Source organism: Lampetra planeri, chromosome 25 (genome assembly GCF_965212315.1).
Source record: "Lampetra planeri chromosome 25, kcLamPlan1.2.h2, whole genome shotgun sequence".
In the NCBI taxonomy this organism is placed as follows: domain Eukaryota; kingdom Metazoa; phylum Chordata; class Hyperoartia; order Petromyzontiformes; family Petromyzontidae; genus Lampetra; species Lampetra planeri.
Genome location: NC_136131.1, coordinates 8,226,929 through 8,250,378, shown reverse-complemented (window position 1 = coordinate 8,250,378; position 23,450 = coordinate 8,226,929). Strand labels below are relative to the sequence as shown.

The window sequence follows — 23,450 nt, the reverse complement described above, 5'->3', positions numbered from 1 at the left end:
CAATAAACTTTTTTAATTTACCAGCGATGAAGATCTTTTTAGGCAGCTACCTGGCTATTGCAAATGATAGTTCAATGAAGTGGCTTGTCATGTGGAAATTTACAGCAGCCCAAATACTCCAATCAACTGATGAGGCTGGTTGTAATTACCGTCACTCAAATTGTAAAGGTTGTGGGTTCACTCTCCAACACACAAGCGGTGTGCTGAACTAGTAACGAATTGCCACGCGTTGATTACGTGACAAACCTTACTAACAGGCTGTCGGGTGTTGGCAGGTTTAACGACACATTTTTATTTACGCTATCTAACCCCATAATGTTGGTCGCGAAAGCCTACGTGTTAAACCAAAGTTAACATTGTTAGTCAGCCAATCTTTCTACTTTCCACTGAGGAATGCCAAATAGCCTAAACGACACTCGTTTGTTAAACAGTAAAAGATAATTCATTTTATTTGTGCTCGTACACCACTGCCAATATGCTCCTTTCATTTATATATTTTTATTAGAATTACAAACAAGTTAAATATCGACACAGCATAATTGTAGTTTAATTCATATTCAGTGGTGGTCAATTTCCCAATGGCATGCTTCAAAGTGGCACAGAATTCATGACAACAATTTTAAACCCTCGCTCATTTATGCCTTTGCCAAACACACAATTAAATTATGATAACGCATTCACAGAGCAAGCTGCTGAAATACAACCAAGTGCACGCACACCCGTAACGAGCCATCAGTGCAGGGCCTGCAAATTATTACGTAAAACTTTACATCTGCGGATAAATATATAGAGGCATTCATCTTCGAGTGTGCCCTCTGTCACCCATGATTACCATCGACCATACACTTCGGCAAGAAATCCGTGCACTCTCACGCGACAGCGTTTGCAGACGCGAACGCCGCTCGGGTGAGCGGAACAAAGCTCTCCACTCGCGCAAATGATCTCCTCGGTCCAATGGACGTTTGAACTGCGCTTGCGGGCATCACAACGACTCAGCTGGCATGAGATGGCAAACTGGCAGAGCCGAGACGGGGCATGCTGATGGAACGGTCAAATCTAGGGTTGTTCAACGGTGACCGCTAAGTTTAACACGTAGGGATTTCACGACCAATATTGCCCATAACAAAGGTTGTTTTGGGTTAGATCGCGAAGATATGAATGCGTCGTTAAACCCACCACCACCCGACACAGTCAATACTAAAGGTTTGTAAATGTTGCGGGTTTACTCTCCAACACACAAGCGGTGTGCTGAACTTGTAACCGATTGGCACGTTCTGTTTACGTGACAAACCTTACTAGTTGGCCGTGTCGGGTGGTGGCGGGTTTACCAACACATTTCTCTTTACGCGATCTAACCCAAAAATAACCTCTATGTTATGTTTAACCGCGAAACGTTTACAGCATCCACCACCGGTTTTTGACTTCGACTGCTGTTAAAAGGTAAAGGTGCAGCCCTGCAATTTGCTTGCTCAAAGCCACTGCTGGCTGAAGGGGTATATCTCCCACGCTGGTCACTACATCCTGGAAGTGGTGGGAATAACCACGCTTAACCCCACCACGTGCGGCGACCTGCCGATCAACTAACCGGGGTTGTGCCCATTTATACTGCTGGGTACGCGGTTGATGGGGGGAGGAGGGGGTCTTTCAGTTGCCGCGCCGCAGATGAAATCGAACCAGCGACCTCTGGATTGCAGTCCAGTGTGCTGACTGTTACTCTGCCATGGCAGCTCCTTTGGTTTCTTATTAAAGCAAAAAAAACACTTTCATCGCTCAAACATTTAAACGTGTGGAAATCCGGTAACCATTTTATTTTTTTTCACCAGTCTTTATCACGCAGTTAATGGTAACTCAAACACGTGACTTTTTCGACAACCCCAAGTCCAAAGGCAATCGGTCCGACCGATTGTCTCCGCCGCCGGCAATAGGGGAACGTTGCTGTAGTTTGGATAGGAATCGTACGGAAAGGGACATTCGTAAAATTGGGCCCAACCGGGTCATTTCCCTTCTTAAGTGCAAAGTGACGCACATCAGCTCTGGTGGTTCGAGGCTGCTGCTAAAGTGGCAACGACAAAGCCACTTTTGGGTTCAAGGCACGGACGAAAGTGTCATTTAAATGTCAAGGCGCACACTTTTGATCGTGCCGTTTGTCGCTGGCCGTTTGACGTTTTGGGCCTTTTGGGGCGTGCACGCACTCAGCACTCGCCTCCATTCCTGCGTTCGGGGAAGCGATTATTTCCACTTTTCTTTACGTTTCAGTGTGAGATTTGCTTGTCGAAAACGAGCCGCCACTGTGGATTCTACGAAGCGTGTAAACAATTAATCATTTGAAACAGATTCCTGCACTCACAAACTACAAGCGCTGAATCACGCGAGTAGCAAAATCGGCCAAGAGAGCAAATGTGATTAAATCCTCCATCCTGAATTGTAACACATTTTTCAATCGTGAACGAACAGACACACAAAAAAGTGCAACCCTGATTCATGACAACTTTTTTGGAATCGTTGAGGAGTAAAATAACATGTCAAATGGTGATCCCATAGCACAATTTTATCATCACGGAGGAGCCAAATAAATAAGTAAATTTGTGAACCAGAATCATGACAATTGTTTTAAGAGGGCAAAACAAATCTATTTACAGCCCCCCGAAATCATATTTTTTGGCATCATGCAGGGCACAAATCAAAAAATTGGCAATCCCAAATACGAATTAGTGTACCTGTAAAACATATATTTAAATCCCCAATCATTAACATTTTTGGGATTTACGTAGGGTCAGAAAATAAATATATTGGTGATCCCAAATTATAACCCTTTTCAGAATCACGGAGGGAAAATGATAAATTCGCTGCTTGTGATCGTAAAAATTGGCAGAGGGATAAGAATAAATACAATTGGGACTGCCATGAAAACTTTAGTAATTACGTGGGAGAAGGAACACCATATAAATTAGCACCAGATCCACCATAAACTGAACGATAAACGATTTTTATTTTACCAGGTAATGCCCACTGAAGCTATGTAGCTCTTTTTTAGAAACGACCTGGCCACAAATGATAGCTCAACCAAGTGGCTGATGATGCTGACATTTACAGCAGCAAACTCAAAACGCGTGACGTTGATTCGAAATGTGGAGGGAAAAACTGGAGGACCCGGGGAAAAATCCATGCGACCAAATATACAGGTGTCAGGATAGGGGATCAAACCCACGACCTCCTGCATACTAGGTGAGGTAGTTAACATCTCGCCACCATGGTGCTGATGTAGTGTCATTGATGATGTCACTATAATATAGCGACAGTACATTGTGAGTGGTCCTGTATGTGCGGAGCCTCTCCCTGGCACCTGATGGGCATACCAGGGGAGAGACTGAGTAAACACGAGGGGGCACGTGACCGGATGAGGTGGTAATCAGGATGAGGGTGAGAGGAACACGTGATGTGGGTCCTGAACCCTCACGAAGGATCTAGGAAGGGCAGGGCCTGGCCACGCGAGCCCCTTGGGAGGCCAGGATTGGTCCTGGCTGGGAAGAAATCTTCGTGGTCGTGGTCTTCGGTCTCCGGGCGTCGCGCACGGGGACCAGGCAGTGCGTTGGCCGTCCTGGTCCGATTTAGTAGTGTAAATAGCCATCGCCCCCAAGTGTATATAGTTAAGTATAGGAACGGTGGGTTACCACCCTATGTCGTTATCCCGTTAGTGTTAAGAGTTAATGTGATGTTAGGTAATAAAACGTGTTGCCACCAAGTTCTAGTGTGCGCCTCGATTGAACCCATTACACCAGCATTACACCCACCTCCTCCTCCTCCTCCTATCCACCCACCCCGGCTCCCTCTTGCTGGGTGAACGGCCCCCAGTGAGACACGGCGGCCGGCCTAACGGGACACGGCCCTCGACTCGGCCTGCTCCATCCTCGCTGTGACGTGAGCCTCCAGGAGCTCTCGGAAATCGTGCAGGAAGTTGTACTGCTGCAGCGGAGAAAGCGGGTGACACGGCGGGGGTGGTGGGAGGGGGGGGGAGCGGTGACCAAGTAAAGCCTTCACGGTGAGGCTGTGTGTTGAGTATAGATAATTATCGTGTACTTTTAAGCGTGGCGGTCCGCTGAGGGCGACTTACCTGCACGGTCTGTATGGCCGCCCTCCCGCGCAACTCACGCAGCGCCGCTATCGCGTCCTTGGGGCTGAGTGACTCGGAGATGCGCAGCAGGAAGCAGGCAGCCACTGCACACACGCACGCAGGCAAATACACGGACCGACAGCTGGGCTGACGGACAGATGATACGACGCAGTACGATTGGGATTCATGTATTACCTTCTCGAAAAGACATCCTCCGCGGACACGGAGGGATGAAATTATTTACTGGGCGGGTGCCCGGTGGATTGTTAGGTCGCAGGACCGAGTGAGACGACAACGGCTTGGGGAGGACTTCATCTGACAGTGGATTGATTTTGACTGGACGATGAAGATAACAGTGAATGATTAACCCCCCCCCCCCCCCGGGGTTAGGATATTGGATGGAATGACCGTCGTGCAACGGACATTGCTCTCATGTGGCAGGACCGATGGAAAAAGTGCTGCCCCCCCTACCGTGTGCGGATCAGAAGAGATATCAGAGGTAGCTATGTGATATCAACTTCCACGGGTCGTTCTCTAACGCGGTGGTTTGTACTGCTCTGCGAAATATACAAATAGATTGTTTTTACCACACGACCCCAATGGCGCCAGTGGGGTAAACGTAAACTAAAGGAAGATGGAAATGATCGTGAATATAATAACGATGTGCAATGTGCACAGGACTCACATAGGCAGGAGCGACCCAGGCCCCCGTAGCAACTGCAAGAGGCAAAACAATAAACATCACACGGTGTGCATTGCATATTCTTTTTCTTTTTTGTTAACTGTGGCCCTCACCAATGCTCAAGATAATCCAGTTCCATCTCATATCTGAGAGTAGTAATTTTAGCAAATGATTTCAGATGTGACGTCACCGCTCACTTGCGCCCCCCCCCCAAAAATACGAAAGTCAATTCTTTTACTTTTTGCATTGTGTACAGTCTGGAAGCTACCCACGTGCCAAATTTCAAGTTTGTTGCATGTTGGGAAGTATGCTAAACATTTGGAACAGACACACATATTCACAAATTTCCCTTTTATATATATATAGATAGATTAGCCTTGTGAGTCACCCAACCACCCAGGGCAAGCATTACATAGAAAGGTCAGACTGTCCCTGGCTAAAGGCCAAGATAACGCCGAGGGAAAAATTAGGGCAATGATTGCCAACAATCGTCACGGGCAGCAATTGTTGCACCGTTTCCCATTCGACGGTTCGACTTTGTCATAAATTTTACTTTTGAATCTGGGACCGGTGTCTTAGCGATCGAGAGCTCAGTTAGAGCGAGGAGGCGGCTGTCACTTTGTGGACGCGCAAAAAACTCCGGCGGAAAATTGTGCTAACTTCAGTTGGCATGCGACGTTCGAAGTGTGGAGCGTGACCCTTAAACGACTAGCGCCGCCCTCCCCATGGTCGCCTTCCTCCACCAGCCGCTGTGATCCGTGGATCAAACAAATCACTCGAGACGCCGGTACTGGATGGCAGCAAGAGCAGTTCATGCGAATGCTGCCGCGAGTGGTCACACATTTGGCGCAACGGTCCTTTGCCGACTTTGCGTGACGAATTAATGAATTTACGATTCCAACAGAATCACGATTTGCCCAGATCCTGGACAAATCCGACCGCCGCTCCCCCGAGTGGGCAGTTTGTACGGCAACGCCCAATCAGAATTGCAGATTGTGGGTCACATTACGACCGTGTTAAAGCTTATCTGTTACAACTTTCATAGTGCCGCTTGTTGCTGGCTGCTTAACGTTGGAATCATTGGGTCCTGTGCTCAGCAACTGTGTTTAAAAAAAAAATCATCAATCAAGAATCTGGTACTTTGTAGCCATTTAAGGGAATGTAGAATATCTGGTGACTGCAGAGAATTGCAAACATTCAATTCTGCCACGCGTGATATTCACATGTAAATAGTTATATAGGAATTGGCCAAACATCCCGATTCAAGGCTCTCTGTGTTAAAATAGTCATGAGACTCAATGAGGCTTTCACAGATAAGTAAATGACTATTCAGCAGGCCTGTTAAGTGAATCGCCCAGCTATTTTAAGAGTTGTTGGACAAAGCAAATCCTGCATATGCACGGTTCTTCTATTACACTTTCAAACGTGCGTTTAACACGTAGGCTTTTGCAACTAATATTTAAAACGTGTGTTTGTCCTCGGATGTATTTCGTTGTCAACGATGACTTTATGTTTCAAGTCACAGGGCAACACAGACGCTGCACGTAATAATGAAGTAACAATGACGCCGTATTGGAGGGGAGAAGTGTTCACTCTTGCCGCCAGAACGCAGATGCCAGAAATATAATTTTGCCCGTGTTTTCCTTTTGGTCTCCAAAGTGTTCAACAACCCTTTGATAAATTTGGCCAATTTGCAAAAGGGTAAGTTTGAAGGACCCTTGGTCCGTCTCAAACAATCGGGATAAAACTGTGCCAAATTAAAACAGCAACCAAATGTAGAATTGTTCTCGTGATAATTGTCGTTTGTATAATAATGGATCTTTAACTCACCGGTAAGCCGAAACAATAACAATTGGCGCTTTACACGCTTGTATGGTTTACAATTAATTTGCACGGCTGTGTCGGGCGGTGGTCTGAATAGCAGATATGTCCAGACCATTACACGGCCTAACCCAAATCCAAGGACTAAAACTAAACTATTTTTATTTTACCAGGTGAGGCCCACTGAGCTATATAGCGCTTCTGCAAAAGCGACCTGGCCAAAAAGTGATAGTTCAACGAAGTGGCTTATCATGTGGAAATGTATAGCAGCCAAATACTCTAAATACGCGTTTCCAAACGTCGAGGGAAAAATCGGAGGACCCGGAGGAAAATCCACGCGACCACAGGGAGGAGAGGCACGTAAACTCCAAATATACAGCAGCAGGCGTCAACGTTGGGATCTAACCCACGACCTCCTCATACCAGGGCGAGGTAGATCACATCTCGCCACCGTGGCGCCCTCTTACAAAATCATAACATTGGCTGCGAAGTTACCTACGCATCATCGAGTACGCGAGACGTACTGGACGAGCACTCTCCTGCCGGCGCCCAGGGACCCGTGCATCGTGTCCAGGAGGGCGCAGCACTGCGCCACGTCGGGAACCGCGCCGTCGAGCACCGGCTCGTGATGCACGCGCAGGCCGCGGCGGGCGTAGGCCTCCAGCAGGTCGGGCACGCGGCAGTGGACCAGCTCGCCCGGCGTGCACAGCACCAGCACGTCCTGCACGCCCTGCGACTGCACCTCGTCTGACCGCACGACCGCGACGACGGAAGGTGGGGGGGGGCAAAGGAGGATGCGAAACAGGGTGCCCACACATAAACCAGCGTTCTTCACATCCTTCACTCCTCCATCACCACTAGAGGTCGCAATCGGGTACCCGATACCCGTACCCTACCCGATACCCGTTTGCGACCCTGGTGCGGCCGGGTACGGGTAGGCCGTGAGTCACTGGTGAGTAACCGTTTGTCACTCATTTCGGGTATTGTACGGGTAGGGAACGGGAACCCGTACCTGGCCGGGTACCCATTTGTGACCCTGGTGCGGCCGGGTACGGGTAAGGAATCAAAACCCGTTTGCGACCTCTTATCACCACCCCAACAGCTATCCCTCTCTCCATCAATCCCTCGCTCCCGGGCTCCGGTTGTTCCTTAAAACACTTCTGAGAATGTATAGGGTGATGGTGCCCGAAAAAGAAAAGGCAAGGAAATGCCCAATGTTGCTCAATAAATATCATAATTGGTTTTTTACCCTTTTATCTGGCAACAAAATTGACACCTTTTTTACAAGGAGTCATGTTTGCATAGACCACAATACCTGCAGTCATAATGCAAACAAAAAACGTAACTCTGATAATGTATACACCGTCCTTGAAGTTGATTGGTCCACACCCGAGACAGCTTTCCTTAGAGCCTAGTCTCACATGGTGTTGGACCAGATGACGCCAATAGATATCGTCATATGGACTGACCGCTGCACCACCCAAACTGAGAAATGTCTTTTCGAAAGAAAAAAAGCGACCTCACCAAGATCCTTGTCCAAGTTTCTCCATGTCTCCTTGAATTTGCAACCTGTACAGAAAAAGGATCTACTCGAAAAACGTACAGACGGCCAGCACATCATCTGCTAGTTTACACAAAGCAACCTGGATTTCATGAACGCTAATTGCATCTCAAGGTGCACAACAATGACACGGCGCATAACAAGTGTCTGGCGAGTCGTGTCAACACGAACGTAAATATTGTACGCGCGTTCCAAAATGCCCACGTAATGAGTTGCATCACACTTATCGCAGAAACACACTAAAGATCCATTATTATAATTTCAAGCGGTTGATTGTGACATTATAAATGGATAAGTTTAAAATATCTCAATGAGTTAGCTCCTCACACCGTTTAGCTCCTGCGCTCTGGGCTGACAGGGTGGTCAACAGAAAAGTGCTCTGGGAGCACTCTGCCCATTGAACCCACTCCAGGGTTCAGTCTAACCTCCAGCCCATGGGTCGGACACAGCCCGCTGCTTAATGTCATATGGCCTGCGATCGTACGATGCCTACCACTTCTAAGCAAGCATTTTAGCCAGACTAACTGGGTACTGGAGTGGGGTGTTTATGACCTGTAAACCAAGTTTCTTATTTTAGTACGCTCAGCGTCAATGTCAGCGCCTACTGGAGTTTATGTGTAGATTGCTGATGTCTGAAAGTCATATTTAATCCTCATTATTACGTTTATGCCTCCTCATGTACCATTGACTCGATTATCCGGGGCAATGGGGTGTATAGGTGTATACCAAAAAATGTTCATATTTAATCCTCATTATGATGTTTATGCCTCATGTACAATTGACTCGATTATCTGCCAACGTGTCTGTGGTCACATGGGCACTCAGCCACTGGACCCGACAGCTGTGAAGTCTGCTTACCTGGCAGGCTGCTGATCCCCAAGCTCAGCATGGGATAGCCCACTATGGAGAGGTCAAGCCTGGGGTGGCAATCACAAAAAACACGGCCACGCAAACACAGACACACATGTGGGGGTTAGCCAGATGACTCACAGGGCTGAGAGTATCAGCACAACGTAGTTACACACAGGGACTCCTCCGCGAATTAGGTTCCAGGTCTGTTCGTAAGTCGATTTTTCCGTAAGTCCAACTTTACTCCTATCGATTCCAAACACGTTGTACGGCATGTACACTAAACACGGGGAATGGCTTTAAACCTTGTACAATTCCCTATACATGTGTCGTGTCTTCAAAAATTACTCACACCGACACGTGGTAACAAGTCACCTGCTTACACTTTATTACTCCTGTTCACGCGCCAGTTGTAGGCACTCATATATCCATCTTTACTGTCACATATATTTCACTTATCTTCGCTCTCGCCTATTCTGCACCTCACCTATCCTGCACTCAGCGACTCTGCACATAGCAACTCACTCGGCGACTTTGCACACAGCAACTTTGCACTCCGCGACCTTGCACACAGCAACTCCGCACACAGCGACTTTGCACTCAGCCACTCTGCACACAGCAGCTTTTAGAACTCTGCATCTCCACTGCTGCCCTCACCTACGTTGCCTCATACCCGCTCACCCGTCTGTCACGGGCGGGGGGTTCAGCCAACACCCGCCCGGCGACGGCATGAGGGTCGAGGCTTCGTTGACAGCTTGAGCCGCGAGATGTCTTCACTCTTGGTTCCCGGGCCACTCAACTCCGCTCACGCACACTCCCGCTTACATCCCCCTGCTCATTCCGAGTCCTCACGTGCTTCCCCTTAAGCCGCCTGCCCGGCGCCTGGTGTCCTCATTAATCCCTTATCATCACCCCCGACGCCAACCTCCGGCCTCAACGTTTCCACCTGTTTGACCATTTGCACCCGCTTCTCCCCTTAATTACTGTCGGTTTGTCGGTGCAAAGCTCATTGTGCTAACGCGCACACCTGTTTGTCCTCAGTTGCACCCGCTGAACTGCGCGCACCGCGCATATATCTCTTCTCTACACATGTAGATGCCGCTGGTTCTTCACGTCGAGCAGAAGTAGATGCCACCACCGCTATCTATTGTGCGGTGGTTGAACTTACGACTCTCGGTCCTAACAGGCAACTGGACAGGTTTGTTTGTATGTCGCAAAGTTCGTAAGTCGAATGTTCATAAGTAGAAGAGTTGTTGTATAATAATATCTTACCTTTCAATGAATTTACATCTTATCTTTATTTTATATTTTGTGGAGCGCCTTAACTCAAGGAGCTTTACATAGGTTAAAAGCGGGACAGAAATATAGTGATTTAGATGGCCAATGGGCCGAGGAAATGGGTGACTGTAACTAGAGGGCAAGGTGGAGGTCACGAAATGGCAGGGGAAGGGATGAACCCGAGTGGAGGGGTGAGGAGAGGGATGAAGAAGGGAACTGGTGATGGAGAAGAGGTGCGGCTTTAAGAGAGGAACAGAAGGAGGTGGAGGGAGACTGCTTAAGTACATCGTATTTAAGTATATTTGTAGGATTTCGCAACCAATATCATCCATAATACAGGTGTTTGGATTAAATTGCGTAAATATATGAATGTCATCAAATCTACCCCTCTATTTAAAGAACAAAACGGGAGGATTTCTCTGGCTGTCGCCTGATGAAGCTGGTTGTAATTACTGGCAAAACGTCGTACTCAGATTGCAAATGTTGTTGCTTTGCTCTCCAACACACCGGTGTGCCGTACTAGTAACGAATTGGCACGTTCTGTTTAGGGGACAAACCTTACTAATTGTCTGCGTCAGGTGGTGGTGGGTTTAACGCCACATTTATATATTTACGCGATCTAACCCAAAAAAATGCCTGTTAAGTATAATACTGTCGCAGTGTTATAACGCTGACCGTGCTCAATAGGTTTGGCTCAGAAACGGCAAGTTATCGACAATGTGTCACAATAACTGGGGGAAGAATCGATTATTTTGTTTGTCTCCTTTCGTGGATGAATGAATGCTGAATCTGGAGACGCGCACCAGTCAATGCGGAAAGGCTGCTCGCTCTGTGCAGGGTCCACCTCTTCGTCCGACGAGTTGAACTCGCTCATGCCGTGAGCTGCTGTGTCCCTGCAGACCAATCACACACACCACGGTGCTGAGGAGGATAAACGGGGCTTCCAAGTTTTGCTTTTGCGCCTGTGACTTATTTTCAGTGATGTATGTTGAACTTCTTTCGCACCATACGTAGCCAGCCGTGCTAATCGGCATTCACGAATCTTTACAATCCTTTAAGAGACGCCTCAAGACGCACAACCTTTTGAGTGTGTCCAAACATATTACTAGATGGGGCCTTTTATCCCAGTATCAAAGTATGAAAAAATAAGAATAGGTGTTTACCCTATCTGGCAATAAAACAGGTGTTCAGATGCTCAAACACCAAATAGAAACATTTTGCAATGAAATAAGTCTGCATGAACCCCAAGGTACTTATGGTGAATATGCAAACAAACATGCTCTGATAATATTTGCCATCGTCTTTGAAACTGATTGGTCTACACCAGAGACAGCAGCCTTCTTTATGGCCAAGTCTCACCAGTGTCAGACCAGAGAACGCCAAAAGTCAAACATGTGGAGGGGTTGGGAATTTAAAAAACATGATTCTAGATTTGAAGTTTTCGTGACTGCAAGGATTCATACTCTGGTTTTTTTCGGTAAAGTCACGTAGGTAAAAAACCGTCCCAGCAGAATTTTGCTGTGACGGTTCCACCTGAAGACGGAAGCTTGTGTTGCCTCCGAAACGTCGTGATTTAATTTAAGAAACATGCCCTGTTGCTTTAACTTCCGCGCCAGGAGATTTAACTGGTGAACCCTGGATGTGCTAACCATTACACCACGGCAGCATTCACACATTCACTCTACAAAGTGTACACATTTTTCCCGTAGTATTCTCCAGAAAAGGCACGCAAAGCAGCAGTTTCAGAATATCTGGCTCCAAATCCTCGTTAATGTTTACCGACCCTTGACCACTTTTTAAAGTCCTTGCATTGCTTCAGGGCCTAGTCTCGCTAGTCTTCCTGTTAAATAAGTAATATTTTTTTAAAACATTTTTAAAAACACGCTTTTATGAAATGTGCTAGTAATGGAAGAACTCCACGACTCCAGGAAGTGGCCCCGAAGCTTGCCACAACGTAAGCGACCGTGGTCAATTACAGCCAACGTCAGTTGACCGTGGAGAATTAGACCCAAGCCGAAACATAACATGTAAAAAATAATGTTAGAATATGGTATTGTCATCAGTATGACATAAGTATACCAAGTTTGCAGTCGATACCACATTGGGAAGTGGGTAAAAATTGAGTTACAAGATTTGAGGATACGACAACAGACAGAGTTAATAAAAAGCGTGTAAAAAGATTGTTTAAAAATATTTTTTAATGATAGAATATGGCAGAGGTGTGGACTCGAGTCATGTGACTTGGACTCGAGTCAGACTCGAGTCATGAATTTGATGACTTGAGACTCGACTTGGACTTGCATAACAATGACTTTGTCCCACCTATGAGATGTGGACTCGAGTCATGTGACTTGGACTCGAGTCAGACTCGAGTCATGAATTTGATGACTTGCGACTCGATTTGGACTTGCATAACAATGACTTTGTCCCACCTCTGGAATATGGTATTGTCATTAGTATGACATAAGTATACCAAGTTTGCAGTCGATACCACATTGGGAAGTGGGTTAAAATTGAGTTACAAGATTTGAGGATACAACAACGACAACAGACAGAGTGACTTAATAAAAAGCGTGTAAAAAAAGGTTTCGATGGTGTGTGAACGTCTTAACACCTCCTGTTTTTTTCTTCTTGGTTCTTTCGGTAAAGTCACGTAGAAGGGAAGTAATAAAATAATAAAAATAAAACATAATAAAACAATTCTCACGACGTTTCGGCCACAACGCAAGCAGCCATCCTCAGGCGAAGAATGAAACACCCCAAGCTTGGAGCGTATATTTAAGCTGGGTTAGAGGGGGGGGAGGTGGGAAGAAGAGCGCCTAAACAAAATAATTTGCATATCAAGAGGAATTCAGCATATGGAAAATGCGTAGGAGGTGGGCGGGGGGGGTTCCAAATCAATACTATGCCCGTGCATTATGCAGGATTAGCAGCATCAAAGGGGGGGGGGGAAGTGGGGGAGCATTAACAAAGGAAAGGAATGTTAATAGTATGTAGCTGTAGTTACTAAACAACCACGTAAAAAACTACAGTATAAACTGCATGACAAACTAAAGTATAACTTCCTGTTTTGATAATTGTTTTTTTACCCTTTTATCTCGTAACAAAACCGACACCTTTTTTTTACAAGGAGTCATGTTTGCATAGACCACAATACCTGCAGTCATAATGCAAACAAAAAAGGTGTCAGTTTTGTTGCCAGATAAAAGGGTAAAAAAACAATTATATTTTTTACTGGCAAATGAGGTTCCAATGGTGTAAATACCTCCTGTTTTATTCACCAGAAAGGGTAAAACTTATTCAGATTTTTATTTTCACTTACAAAACACATCACTGTTCGTGCCTTCATTTGCGTCTTCACATAAATACATAATCAACAACCTCACTCAACCACCGCCTCTTGCACACAAACCGATTAACCCCCGTTAATCGCTGCCGATTGATCTGCCTCCTTATTTGTTTTATTAAACCGAAGGTTCGATAAAGGCGACTAACATTAGAGATGACCGATTTGCACAAGGCCTCAAAAACACACACGGTCAGCCGACACACCGAAAACACGTTTCCTGTCGCGTGTCAACACAAAACACAAAGTTGAGACTAAACAGGGCTGTTGAGACTGAACACCCAAAAGCACGCACCTTTTCGTTGTTGACGGGAAACGTTGCTGAGAAGTTTAAATCTTTAAGCCACTTTCGACGCGCTAAGATTGTGCTACCCACGGCGACCGCGCGTTTTGATTTCAAAAATAGTCACGTGGTGCGCAAATGCGGCCTCCCGATTGGGCATTAACACCCCGCCCCCAAACCCGAGGCGCCTCGTGATTGGTGGAGGTCGAGAAAGGGGGGCGTCACCTAGAAGATGTCTTCTGGATCTGGAAGTGATCTTCTGAAACTCGTAGTTGTCTTCTGAATCAGGAAGAAGACTTCTTCTCGTTCTGGATGAGATTCTTCCGAATCTTGAAGATTTTATTTCTGATTCTAGATTTGAAGCTTTCGTGACTGCAAGGATTCATACTCTTAGGTTTTTTCGGTAAAGTCACGTAGGTAAAAAATTATAATAAAGTAATACATCATACTGATTTACAATTTTATTTCTATTAATGTTTTTTGTTTAATTTTTTCTTAAATTTTTCATTATTATTTCTATTACTTTATTATTTATTTTTACCTACGTGACTTTACCGAAAAAACCTAAGAGTATTTTATTTCTGACTCTGAAAGGTGACTTCTGAATCTGGAATTTATCTTTTAAAACTGGAAGATATGTTCTGAAAAATCGATGGGTCTTCTGAATGTCGAAGAACACCTCTTCTAATTCTGGAAGAGATTATTTCGAATTCTTGTAGAGTTTCAGTTTCATTTATTAGGTACAGTATAAGCCCTGTGAGCCATGCAACCGCAACACACATGAACACGGATCATCTTAAAGTGATTTCACGCAACAGAAAATTTCAGGAAAAAACTGCAAAGTCTTCCAGAAAATATTCTTAGGTTTTTTCGGTAAAGTCACGTAGGTAAAACATCAAAATTAATGAAAATAAAATAAAATAAAACAAAAATCACGACGTTTCGGAGGCAACACAAGTCTCCGTCATCAGGTGGGACCGTCACAGCCGAATTAGCTGCATCCAGAAAAAGCAAAAATCCCAGTGGGATGGAAGTCAAACAATAACAACCATAAGACAATTAGAGTCTTCTGGAAGACGAGAAAATAGTTTCTCCCGCCCCGCACAATCTCCCGTCCTTTAACAAGAATTAACCTCGCAAAAATTAATCTCACCCGAGCTGACTTAGGTTAGAGCCAAGTCATTAGTCAACATTGTTTTACGTCTGTTGCAATAATTTCCATTTCTCATGCGACACAGTTGCATACATGTCAACCCCTTATCAGTGCCCGACCTTATTACAGATCAATTCAAACCTTGTTGGTCACCCCGTGCTCCTTATAAATCTCAACGTTCATCCTACAAAGTCCCATCACAAGGGAGAAACACAAACAAATAAACGATTATTTTTTGCCCGTCTTGAAACGGCTGTACGCCGTATGGACCTGAAAACTCAATTTATCTGTACGGGGTAAGCAGTATGGGCTGATAGGTATGCAGTTGTTTTTGCTGCGATTAATGTTTGCTTGATTGCCCTACAGGGTGGACCAGATCTGTCTTGCGACCCCCAATTAATTGAACCCTAAACGTGTTTTTTTCCTTTGCATATTCATTTCCGTTTTAAATAAACTTCACCTTCAAAAGATTACGTTTTGGGGAATTAAATAGGGGTCACAAGACATCTGGACCACCCTGTACTTTGATCCTGATTGTGAATCTTTAATCTCCGAGTTTCGCCTTTCCCACTGGTGACCTAGGTAACCGTTGCAAATTACTCATCGTGGCCTCTCGCGTTCTCACCCTGCAGTGGATTGACAGAGGGCTATAAATAATGATCTCACGTCTTTTTTTTACAGCAATAATCTAATAGCTGCCGAATGATAAAAACGCATTCGCTTGATAATGCGTAATGAAACCACACTTGCTCATCACCATATACGTTTCTCTCTTAATTGACAATTAAAGGTGACGCACGCGTCGATTGGTTACTCGCGTGAAACGTGTGAAGCGTGCAGTTATAATCTAATGTCGCAGTTATAATCTAATGTCGCAGTTATAATCTAATGTCGCAGTTATAATTTAATGTCGCCGAAATCAAGACCCGTGCGTGACTTCGAGGGAAAGCGGCGACGTGGTGAGGCCTTTCATCCAGCAGTGGATTGCTCATGGCTGTTGACGATGACGATGCATGTCCCTAATCATCTGATGTTGATCACTCGTTTGTAATGCCGCGTTGGCAGTGGTAATAACACGAACCTTCGTCAATAACACTGCCCCCCCCCAAAATGGAAATATATGTGACGTTTCGGGTAATGACCCTGATTCATAGCACATCATATTGATGCATGTTAACTTAATAAGTTGTTAGCCGTGGTCGGGAATCGAACTCAGGTCGTCAGGTTTATTGCGCGATGCGCTAACCCCTGCGCCACCGCTCCACCCACAAAGCAGGCAAATTACACCGATGTAACAACTTACTTCTAATGTGTATGTTGCTTTCTATTCCGTATGATTAACTTTATCAATGTGTGAGATTATACAACGTGAGTTCGATAATACATTGCACTTCAGATAATCAATTGCACTCCAGATAACAATTTTACTTTAGATAATATATTGTACTAAATTTTGATGTAAAGCTTTCGTGACTGCAGGGTTTCATATTCTTGGTTCTTTCTACGTGACTTTACCGAAAGAACCAATAATATATTGTACGCTAAATAATTGTACTTTCTGTAAGATAAAGCACGTTAGATAATGCATCGCACGTCAGAAAATACATTGTCCGTTAGAGCTCCGTGTTTGTCAATCTCAGCATCTGCCCCTTGATTAGTTTCAGGGATTGCAGGAATGCTAATCAGCCAGCGGAGCGACTTGGGATAGAGGGCTTCCTACTGTGAAGAGGGGTGGGGGGTTGATTGAGGGAGGATGAGGTGGTGGGATGTGTACATAGTGCGGGGGAGGAGAAGGTGATTGAGATTTCAAAACACACATTCGCCTCTGCTCGCTGGGTTTTTTTTGTGTGACCATTAAACACAAGAGCAGAGGGTTTAAAAAAAAAGTTCTACAACCTCCAGGACGTCGAGAACGTATCCAGTTCAGTTGCTTAAAGAAACTTGGAATAGCAGCAGCGTCATCATCATCATCGCCAGCAGCAAGAATCACAACAATGGGGACCCACGTGCTAATCTTGCTGCTGCTATCGTTGCTGTTCAACTACGCTCATCTGCTGACGGCTGGCACTTTGGGGCACGAGACCGCAGACAAAGCTGCTCCCGTTCAACCAGGGGTTGAGGATGACCTCGAAGATGACTTCAAGAAGCAAGAGATGCACTTTCTTCGGGCCCTGGGTCTCACTGAGCGGCCCAAACCCTCGGCTGCTCGCCGCGCCATCCCGGCTTTTATGTGGAAGCTTTACCGCGGAGGTGATGATGGTGGTGCTGCTGGTGGCGGTGGTGCTGGTGGCGGTGCTGATGATGGTGGTGGTGGTGCCGATGGCGGTGCTGATGATGGTGCTGATGATGGTGGTGGTGGTGCCGATGGTGGTGGTGCCGATGGCGGTGGTGATGGAGGGGCTCGAGAGCGGCCGTGTCGCCTACCCCGATACGGAGTGACCGGCAACATCATTCGACATATTCCAGACCAAGGTGAGCCCTTGCTGGTCAGTGGGGTCAACTCTGATGCTGTGACCTCCTGGCTCGTGGACCGAAATTTTGCACTCCTATTGTGTTTTGTATCGTTTGTTGCGACGTTCTGACATGCTCTTACTGGACATGTGTGAAAGGGAGCTTTATAGCTCATCGGATTACTCCGGTATAAATACATATTCTCATCTTGATTATTAACACATTGCATGTAAAAAATGTTTTACCGTTGCTCAGCACGGGGCTCCAAAGGCTCCAAAACGTCAAGCGGCCACCAAAAAAACTGTACTATGAAAAGTTATACGAGTAGATGAGTCAATACATTTCGAGAATTGAGCAAGGTTATTATTGAGACCTGGAGAGAGAGAGAAAAAAAGGACAATGGGAGGGAGTGCGGGAGAACGAGCGAAACAGTCGTTGTGACCCGCAAGATATATGTCATTGCAAAACATCCTCGCCAATCGGATATAACTATCCTTACTAATCGAGTTCGAGAGGAGGGGGGGTGGACATCATTAGTACCCGGGAACGACGCTGAGTTTAGAATGCCAGCTCGCGCGGTGATGGTAAGCCCTAATTACCTTTTTGTAACGCATTACTATTGAGAGAGTTTTTGATGTGTTGACCGCCAAACTTGAAAGTTACTTGAGTAAAAAAATACGTGTTCCCCCTAACCCTTGGTCTCAAATGTGACTCTTCATCTCGCCGCGTGTCCCTTTGATCTGTCTTTAAATGTCCACGTGGTGAGCCACTTTGTTGAGCTATCATTTGTGGTCGAGTCTCTTAATAAAAAAGAGGTAATACCTCCGTGGGCTATACCTGGTAAGATAAACAAAAATTTGAAGTTTTAGTTGTCAGTGATTTGTTTACCTTTGCACTGCTATCGTTTTTTGTAATGTTTGTTGTAACGTTCTTACCCCGTGCCCCTACTGAAATATCTGGTGGGGAGAAACAAGAGCTTTATAGCTGATTTTTAATTCAAATTCTCCATCCATCCACCCTTGTGCACAGGCAGCCACGTGGACCTTCCGCGGATCTCCACGGCGCGGTCGCTCTGCGCGTCCCGACGGCTCCTCTTCAACCTGACGGTGGCGCAAAAGGCTGGCGAGGAGATCGGGATGGCTCGGCTGCAGCTGGTCCTGCCGCCAGCGTCCTACGGTCCCAAAAGCGGGGAAGTGCCCGTGTCCCTCCGGATCTCGGCGATACACGGAGCAGGAGGGACCCAGCAGCAGCAGCAGCGGCTAAGAGCCATTGTGTCGAGCTCCGTGAGGCTCTCTCGCTCGGCTTGGACCTTCGACCTGACCGAGGAGGCGCGGAAAGCCATCGGCCAAGGGCAGCTGAGCGTCTTCCTGGAAATTGAGGAGGAGGTGGTGGAGGAAGAGGATGTGTTGCACACCGACGTGGAAGAGGTATCGTTGTCCTCTTCATCGAAGCTGTACGCGGCGTTGGAAGGTGTATTGTCGTCATTGTCGTCGTCGTCATCATCCACGGATCTGTCCACAGAATGGAATGAGGAGGGATCAATGCCCTTTTCGTCATCGTCAGCAGCAGCAGCGTCGTCGTCATCGAAGTCGAACGCAGGAGTGGAGGAGACCCCGTGGGCAGCAACATCATCGGCCTCGAAGGAACCGAGCCTGTGCGAACGTGCCGAGCAGGAACTTCGCTCCTCGCTGCTCCTCATCTCCATGGATGGCTCTCGGTGCACGACGAGACGTGCCAAACGGAGCGCATCCCACCAAAGTAGTATGGGCGACAATCACCACGACCTCCACTCCCCATTCCCCACGTCACCCGGATCAGCATCATCCTCAACATCAGCATCATCATCATCATCATCATCGTCGTCGTCATCAGCATCTCCGGTCACTCCCAGCAACGTGTGCAAGCGCCGACGACTCTACATCGACTTCCGAGACGTGGGCTGGCACGACTGGGTGATCGCTCCGCAGGGATACCTGGCCAATTACTGCGCGGGCGAGTGCCCCTACCCGCTCGGGGAGGCCCTCAATGGCACCAACCACGCCGTGCTACAGACGCTGGTGCACGCGGTGGACCCGCGCGGGGTGCCACAGCCGTGCTGCGTGCCCGTGCACCTGTCGCCCATCTCCATGCTCTACTACGACAACAGCGACAACGTGGTGCTTCGTCACTACGACGGCATGGTGGTGGACGAGTGCGGCTGTCGGTAGTGAGTGTGGTTGTGGTGGGTGGTGGACGAGTGCGGCTGTCGGTAGTGAGTGTGGTTGTGGTGGGTGGTGGACGAGTGCGGCTGTCGGTAGTGAGTGTGGTTGTGGTGGGTGGTGGGTGAGTGCGGCTGTCGGTAGTGAGTGTGGTTGTGGTGGGTGGTGGACGAGTGCGGCTGTCGGTAGTGAGTGTGGTTGTGGTGGGTGGTGGACGAGTGCGGCTGTCGGTAGTGAGTGTGGTTGTGGTGGGTGGTGGACGAGTGCGGCTGTCGGTAGTGAGTGTGGTTGTGGTGGGTGGTGGGTGAGTGCGGCTGTCGGTAGTGAGTGTGGTTGTGGTGGGTGGTGGGTGAGTGCGGCTGTCGGTAGTGAGTGTGGTTGTGGTGGGTGGTGGACGAGTGCGGCTGTCGGTAGTGAGTGTGGTTGTGGTGGGTGGTGGACGAGTGCGGCTGTCGGTAGTGAGTGTGGTTGTGGTGGGTGGTGGGTGAGTGCGGCTGTCGGTAGTGTGTGTGGGTGGTTGTGGTGGGTGGTGGTGGTGGGTGAGTGTGGCTGTCGGTAGTGAGTGTGGGTGGTTGTGGTGGGTGAGTGTGGTTGTTGGTAGTGCGTGTGTGTGGTTGTGGTGGGTGGTGGTGGTGGGTGAGTGTGGCTGTTGGTAGTGTGTGTGGGTGGTTGTGGTGGGTGGTGGTGGTGGACGAGTGCGGCTGTCGGTAGTGTGGGTGGTTGTGGTGGGTGAGTGGCTGTTGGTAGTGAGTGTGGTTGTGGTGGGTGAGTGCGGCTGTTGGTAGTGCTTGTGGGTGGTTGTGGTGGGTGGTTGTGGTGAGTGCGGCTGTCGGTAGTGCGTGTGGATGGTTGTGGTGGGTGAGTGTGGCTGTTGGTAGTGCGTGTGTGTGGGGACGATTATTTGAACCCGTCCTGGGTATCCCCTAGCTCGACTCGGTCTCATGAGTGGCTGAAAGTGTGGTTAGTTAGTGTGTTGTGGTGGTGTGGTGGCGGTGGGTGGTGCACACACAATTCAACGCAATTATGCTTTTAATTCCAGTGGCATCATTCGGCATTCATCTGGATTAATGGGTTATCTCAGCGGAGATGTGTATGAAGTTGTAATTATCAGTCAGATTTAATCACACATTTAATTTGATTGTGAAATTATAGTACCGTGTGCAATTAGCCTTTCAAATTTGTATTAATGCATTTACGAAGCGTTGTTTCTACTTGCATGTAATGCTACTGAACAATGCTAAGGTAACCTTTATTGTGCAGATATACGTTAAATGCTCATGCTGATTTGTTGGTCTGATATCCTGAAACATAAGACGTGTGTGTGTGTTTGCATCACAACCAACTTTTACAATATACTCTGTTCGAACAATTTATTTTAATAAAGACTTTGACAGTTTTCCTTACGTGTTTCTGTACTGGTGAGATTTTCATATTTCCCCCCCAAATGTATTCAAACTCTTGAGGCATCGTCGTAGCTATAAGTTGAAGAATCCATTTGGAAATCTTATCGACCGATTTACCCCATATGTCCAGAGAATGGCTGTTGAGATATCGCACAGGGCTTCTCTATTAACCCTTAAAATATCTTTCAAGTGAAAATGTTTGATCTTTTTTACACACGAGGAGGCATGTATGTATTTTGAACTTCATTCGCGCACCGTACGTAGCTAACCGTGCTAATCGGAGGTTCGGTATACTTTCCCACACTGCTACGGAATTGTCACGTGAACGATGAGCTAATATTTTTCATTCTCAAGAGCTAGAATTTGGTAAAATTCTGTGTGAAATTTTTTTGCGTGAAAGTCAGTTGTGACTAGGATGATGGAACCATCTCCCTCCAGCTACAAGAGAAATCAGCTCGTGTTCCGTTGTCGGGATGGAGCTGTTGCAAGGCTTGTGGAGAGCCTTCATTCAGCAGTGGATAGAGGAGATAATAGCTGCTGATAATGATGCTTCTTCATTCGTATCGCTGATGTAGACGCAGAGCAACAACAACAATTTCACATTCAGGTGGTAAAGCCAAGATAACCGATGTGATTTCTCATTCGCATTTGTGGATCGGGCATTGATTGCGACGTTACACGTTGCATGGTCTTGTTCTGGATATCAGAATATCTGTTTATACTGGAGAAATCCGATGTGATGCTAATAACTGGAATCGATAATTGATGGATGTCTGCTGCTGCTGCTGCTGATAATGCTGATTATGACGGTGGTGGTGGTAATGACGACAACCTGTGTGATAACGCGACTAATTTACAGCCTCTGTCAATCCACTGCTGGATGAAGGCCTCTCCACGACGCAATTTGACCATGGTACTTCAACAACGCTGGCCGCTGGAAATAATCATAATACATTTATGATCCCAAATATACGTTTTTTTTTGGGTTAGATCGCGTAAAAATATAAATGTGTAATTAAACCAGCCACCACCGACACCGTCAATTAATAAAGGTTTGTCACGTAAACAGAACGTGCCAATTCGTTACCAGTACAGCACTAACCACCGGTGTGGCGGAGAGAAAATCCACAACAATTACAATCTGAGTACGACGTTTCGCCAGTAATAACAACGAGCATCATCAGGCGGAGACAGATTTACAGATTGGTGAGTGACAACACTGGGACTCGCCACGCGGTGGCGCAAAGTGGGCCACACACGTGTGCAGTGTTACAGTGTTTAAATGTCTTCTTGGTTCTTTCGGTAAAGTCACGTAGAAGGGAAATAATAAAATAATACAAATAAAACATAATAAAATAATTCTCACGACGTTTCGGCCACAACGCAAGCAGCCGTCCTCAGGTGAAGAACAGGTCTGTCGGAAAGACGGCGTCATTCAGACAGCGTCATTACACGAATCGCACCAGGGTATACTCATTTGAGGCCGAGTCGACCTAGGGGAGTCCCAGCACCGGCTCGTGATGATCGTTGGTGGCCGCGAGCGGGAATCGAACCCGGGCGGTAAAGCCGGGGGGGTGGGGCGGGGGCCGTAACGCGCTAACCGCTCCGCCACCGCTCCCCGGCACTGGCCACGTGGTGGCGCTAAGTGGCCACATGTGCGAGCGATACAGTGTTTAATATATTAATATATAGACACACACACAGACAGACACAGACGACACGCACGGAGACCCACACGCTACAGTACACCCCGTGATGTTTAAAGACAGACGTAGTGTCTGTGTGTGTCTGTCACGCCGAGGAGGCGTCAGTAGCCGGCTGATGATCATCAGCAGCAGCAGCAACATCAGCAGCAGCATCATCAGCAGCAGCAGCAACATCAGCAGCAGCTTCAGTAGTAGCGGCAGGAGCTTTCACGATCGTCGCTACAATCAGTAATAACAGCGGCGTTAAGAAAGAGCAGCAGTAGAAGCAAGATCATCATCATCAGCAGTAGAAGCAAGATCATCATCAGCAGCAGCAGTGTCAGCAGCATCATCAGCTTCAAGCAGCAGCAAGATAAAAACACTACAATCAGCAGCATCGGTACTGTTTTTTTAAAGAAACGACAGCGGTGGAAGCAAGACCATCATCATCAGCAGCAGCATCAGCAGCAGCAGTGTCCTGCAACAGCAGAATCATCAGCAGCAGCAGTGTCCATCAGCAGCAGTGTCATCAACATCATCATCAGCAGCAGCATCATCATCAGCAGCAGCATCAGCAGTGTCCTGCAACAGCAGCATCATCAGCAGCAGTGTCCTGCAACAGCAGCATC

The 23,450-nt window shown here is 47.0% G+C and overlaps 2 protein-coding genes across 3 annotated transcripts; one reads left to right on the top strand and one right to left on the bottom strand.

Moving 5' to 3' along the window:
• Positions 1 to 419: 419 nt before the first annotated feature.
• On the bottom strand, positions 420 to 14,059 carry CDKN3 (cyclin dependent kinase inhibitor 3). Of its 2 annotated transcripts, none has more exons than XM_078606182.1 (8): positions 13,944 to 14,059; positions 11,106 to 11,195; positions 9,034 to 9,092; positions 8,139 to 8,183; positions 7,139 to 7,361; positions 4,797 to 4,828; positions 4,112 to 4,215; positions 420 to 3,963 (listed from the first exon to the last, which is right to left on the bottom strand). In XM_078606182.1, exons 2-8 carry the CDS (start codon positions 11,174 to 11,176, stop codon positions 3,871 to 3,873), a joined length of 627 nt encoding a protein of 208 aa, XP_078462308.1. In that variant the 5' UTR covers positions 11,177 to 11,195; positions 13,944 to 14,059; the 3' UTR covers positions 420 to 3,870. The 2 variants fall into 2 exon arrangements, with proteins under 2 accessions (XP_078462308.1, XP_078462309.1); XM_078606183.1 differs by having other exon boundaries at positions 420 to 3,960.
• A 2,778-nt stretch (positions 14,060 to 16,837) lies between these two features.
• Positions 16,838 to 19,759, top strand: LOC144727392 (protein DVR-1-like). The gene is made up of 2 exons (XM_078606181.1): positions 16,838 to 17,556; positions 18,565 to 19,759. Exons 1-2 carry the CDS (start codon positions 17,079 to 17,081, stop codon positions 19,740 to 19,742), a joined length of 1,656 nt encoding a protein of 551 aa, XP_078462307.1. The 5' UTR covers positions 16,838 to 17,078; the 3' UTR covers positions 19,743 to 19,759.
• Positions 19,760 to 23,450: the final 3,691 nt, after the last annotated feature.

Bases quoted from the DNA above. Each gene is read 5' to 3' on its own strand.
- CDKN3 (XM_078606182.1), bottom strand. From the start codon at position 11,176: ATGAGCGAGTTCAACTCGTCGGACGAAGAGGTGGACCCTGCACAGAGC. The intron at 4,829-7,138 runs GTACGTCTCGCG...TGCCTCTTGCAG, and splicing joins GGCAGGAGAGTGCTCGTCCA to TTGCTACGGGGGCCTGGGTC. The intron at 4,216-4,796 runs GTGAGTCCTGTG...GCGTGTGTGCAG, and splicing joins CCTGGGTCGCTCCTGCCTAT to TGGCTGCCTGCTTCCTGCTG.
- LOC144727392 (XM_078606181.1), top strand. From the start codon at position 17,079: ATGGGGACCCACGTGCTAATCTTGCTGCTGCTATCGTTGCTGTTCAAC. The intron at 17,557-18,564 runs GTGAGCCCTTGC...CCTTGTGCACAG, and splicing joins TCGACATATTCCAGACCAAG to GCAGCCACGTGGACCTTCCG.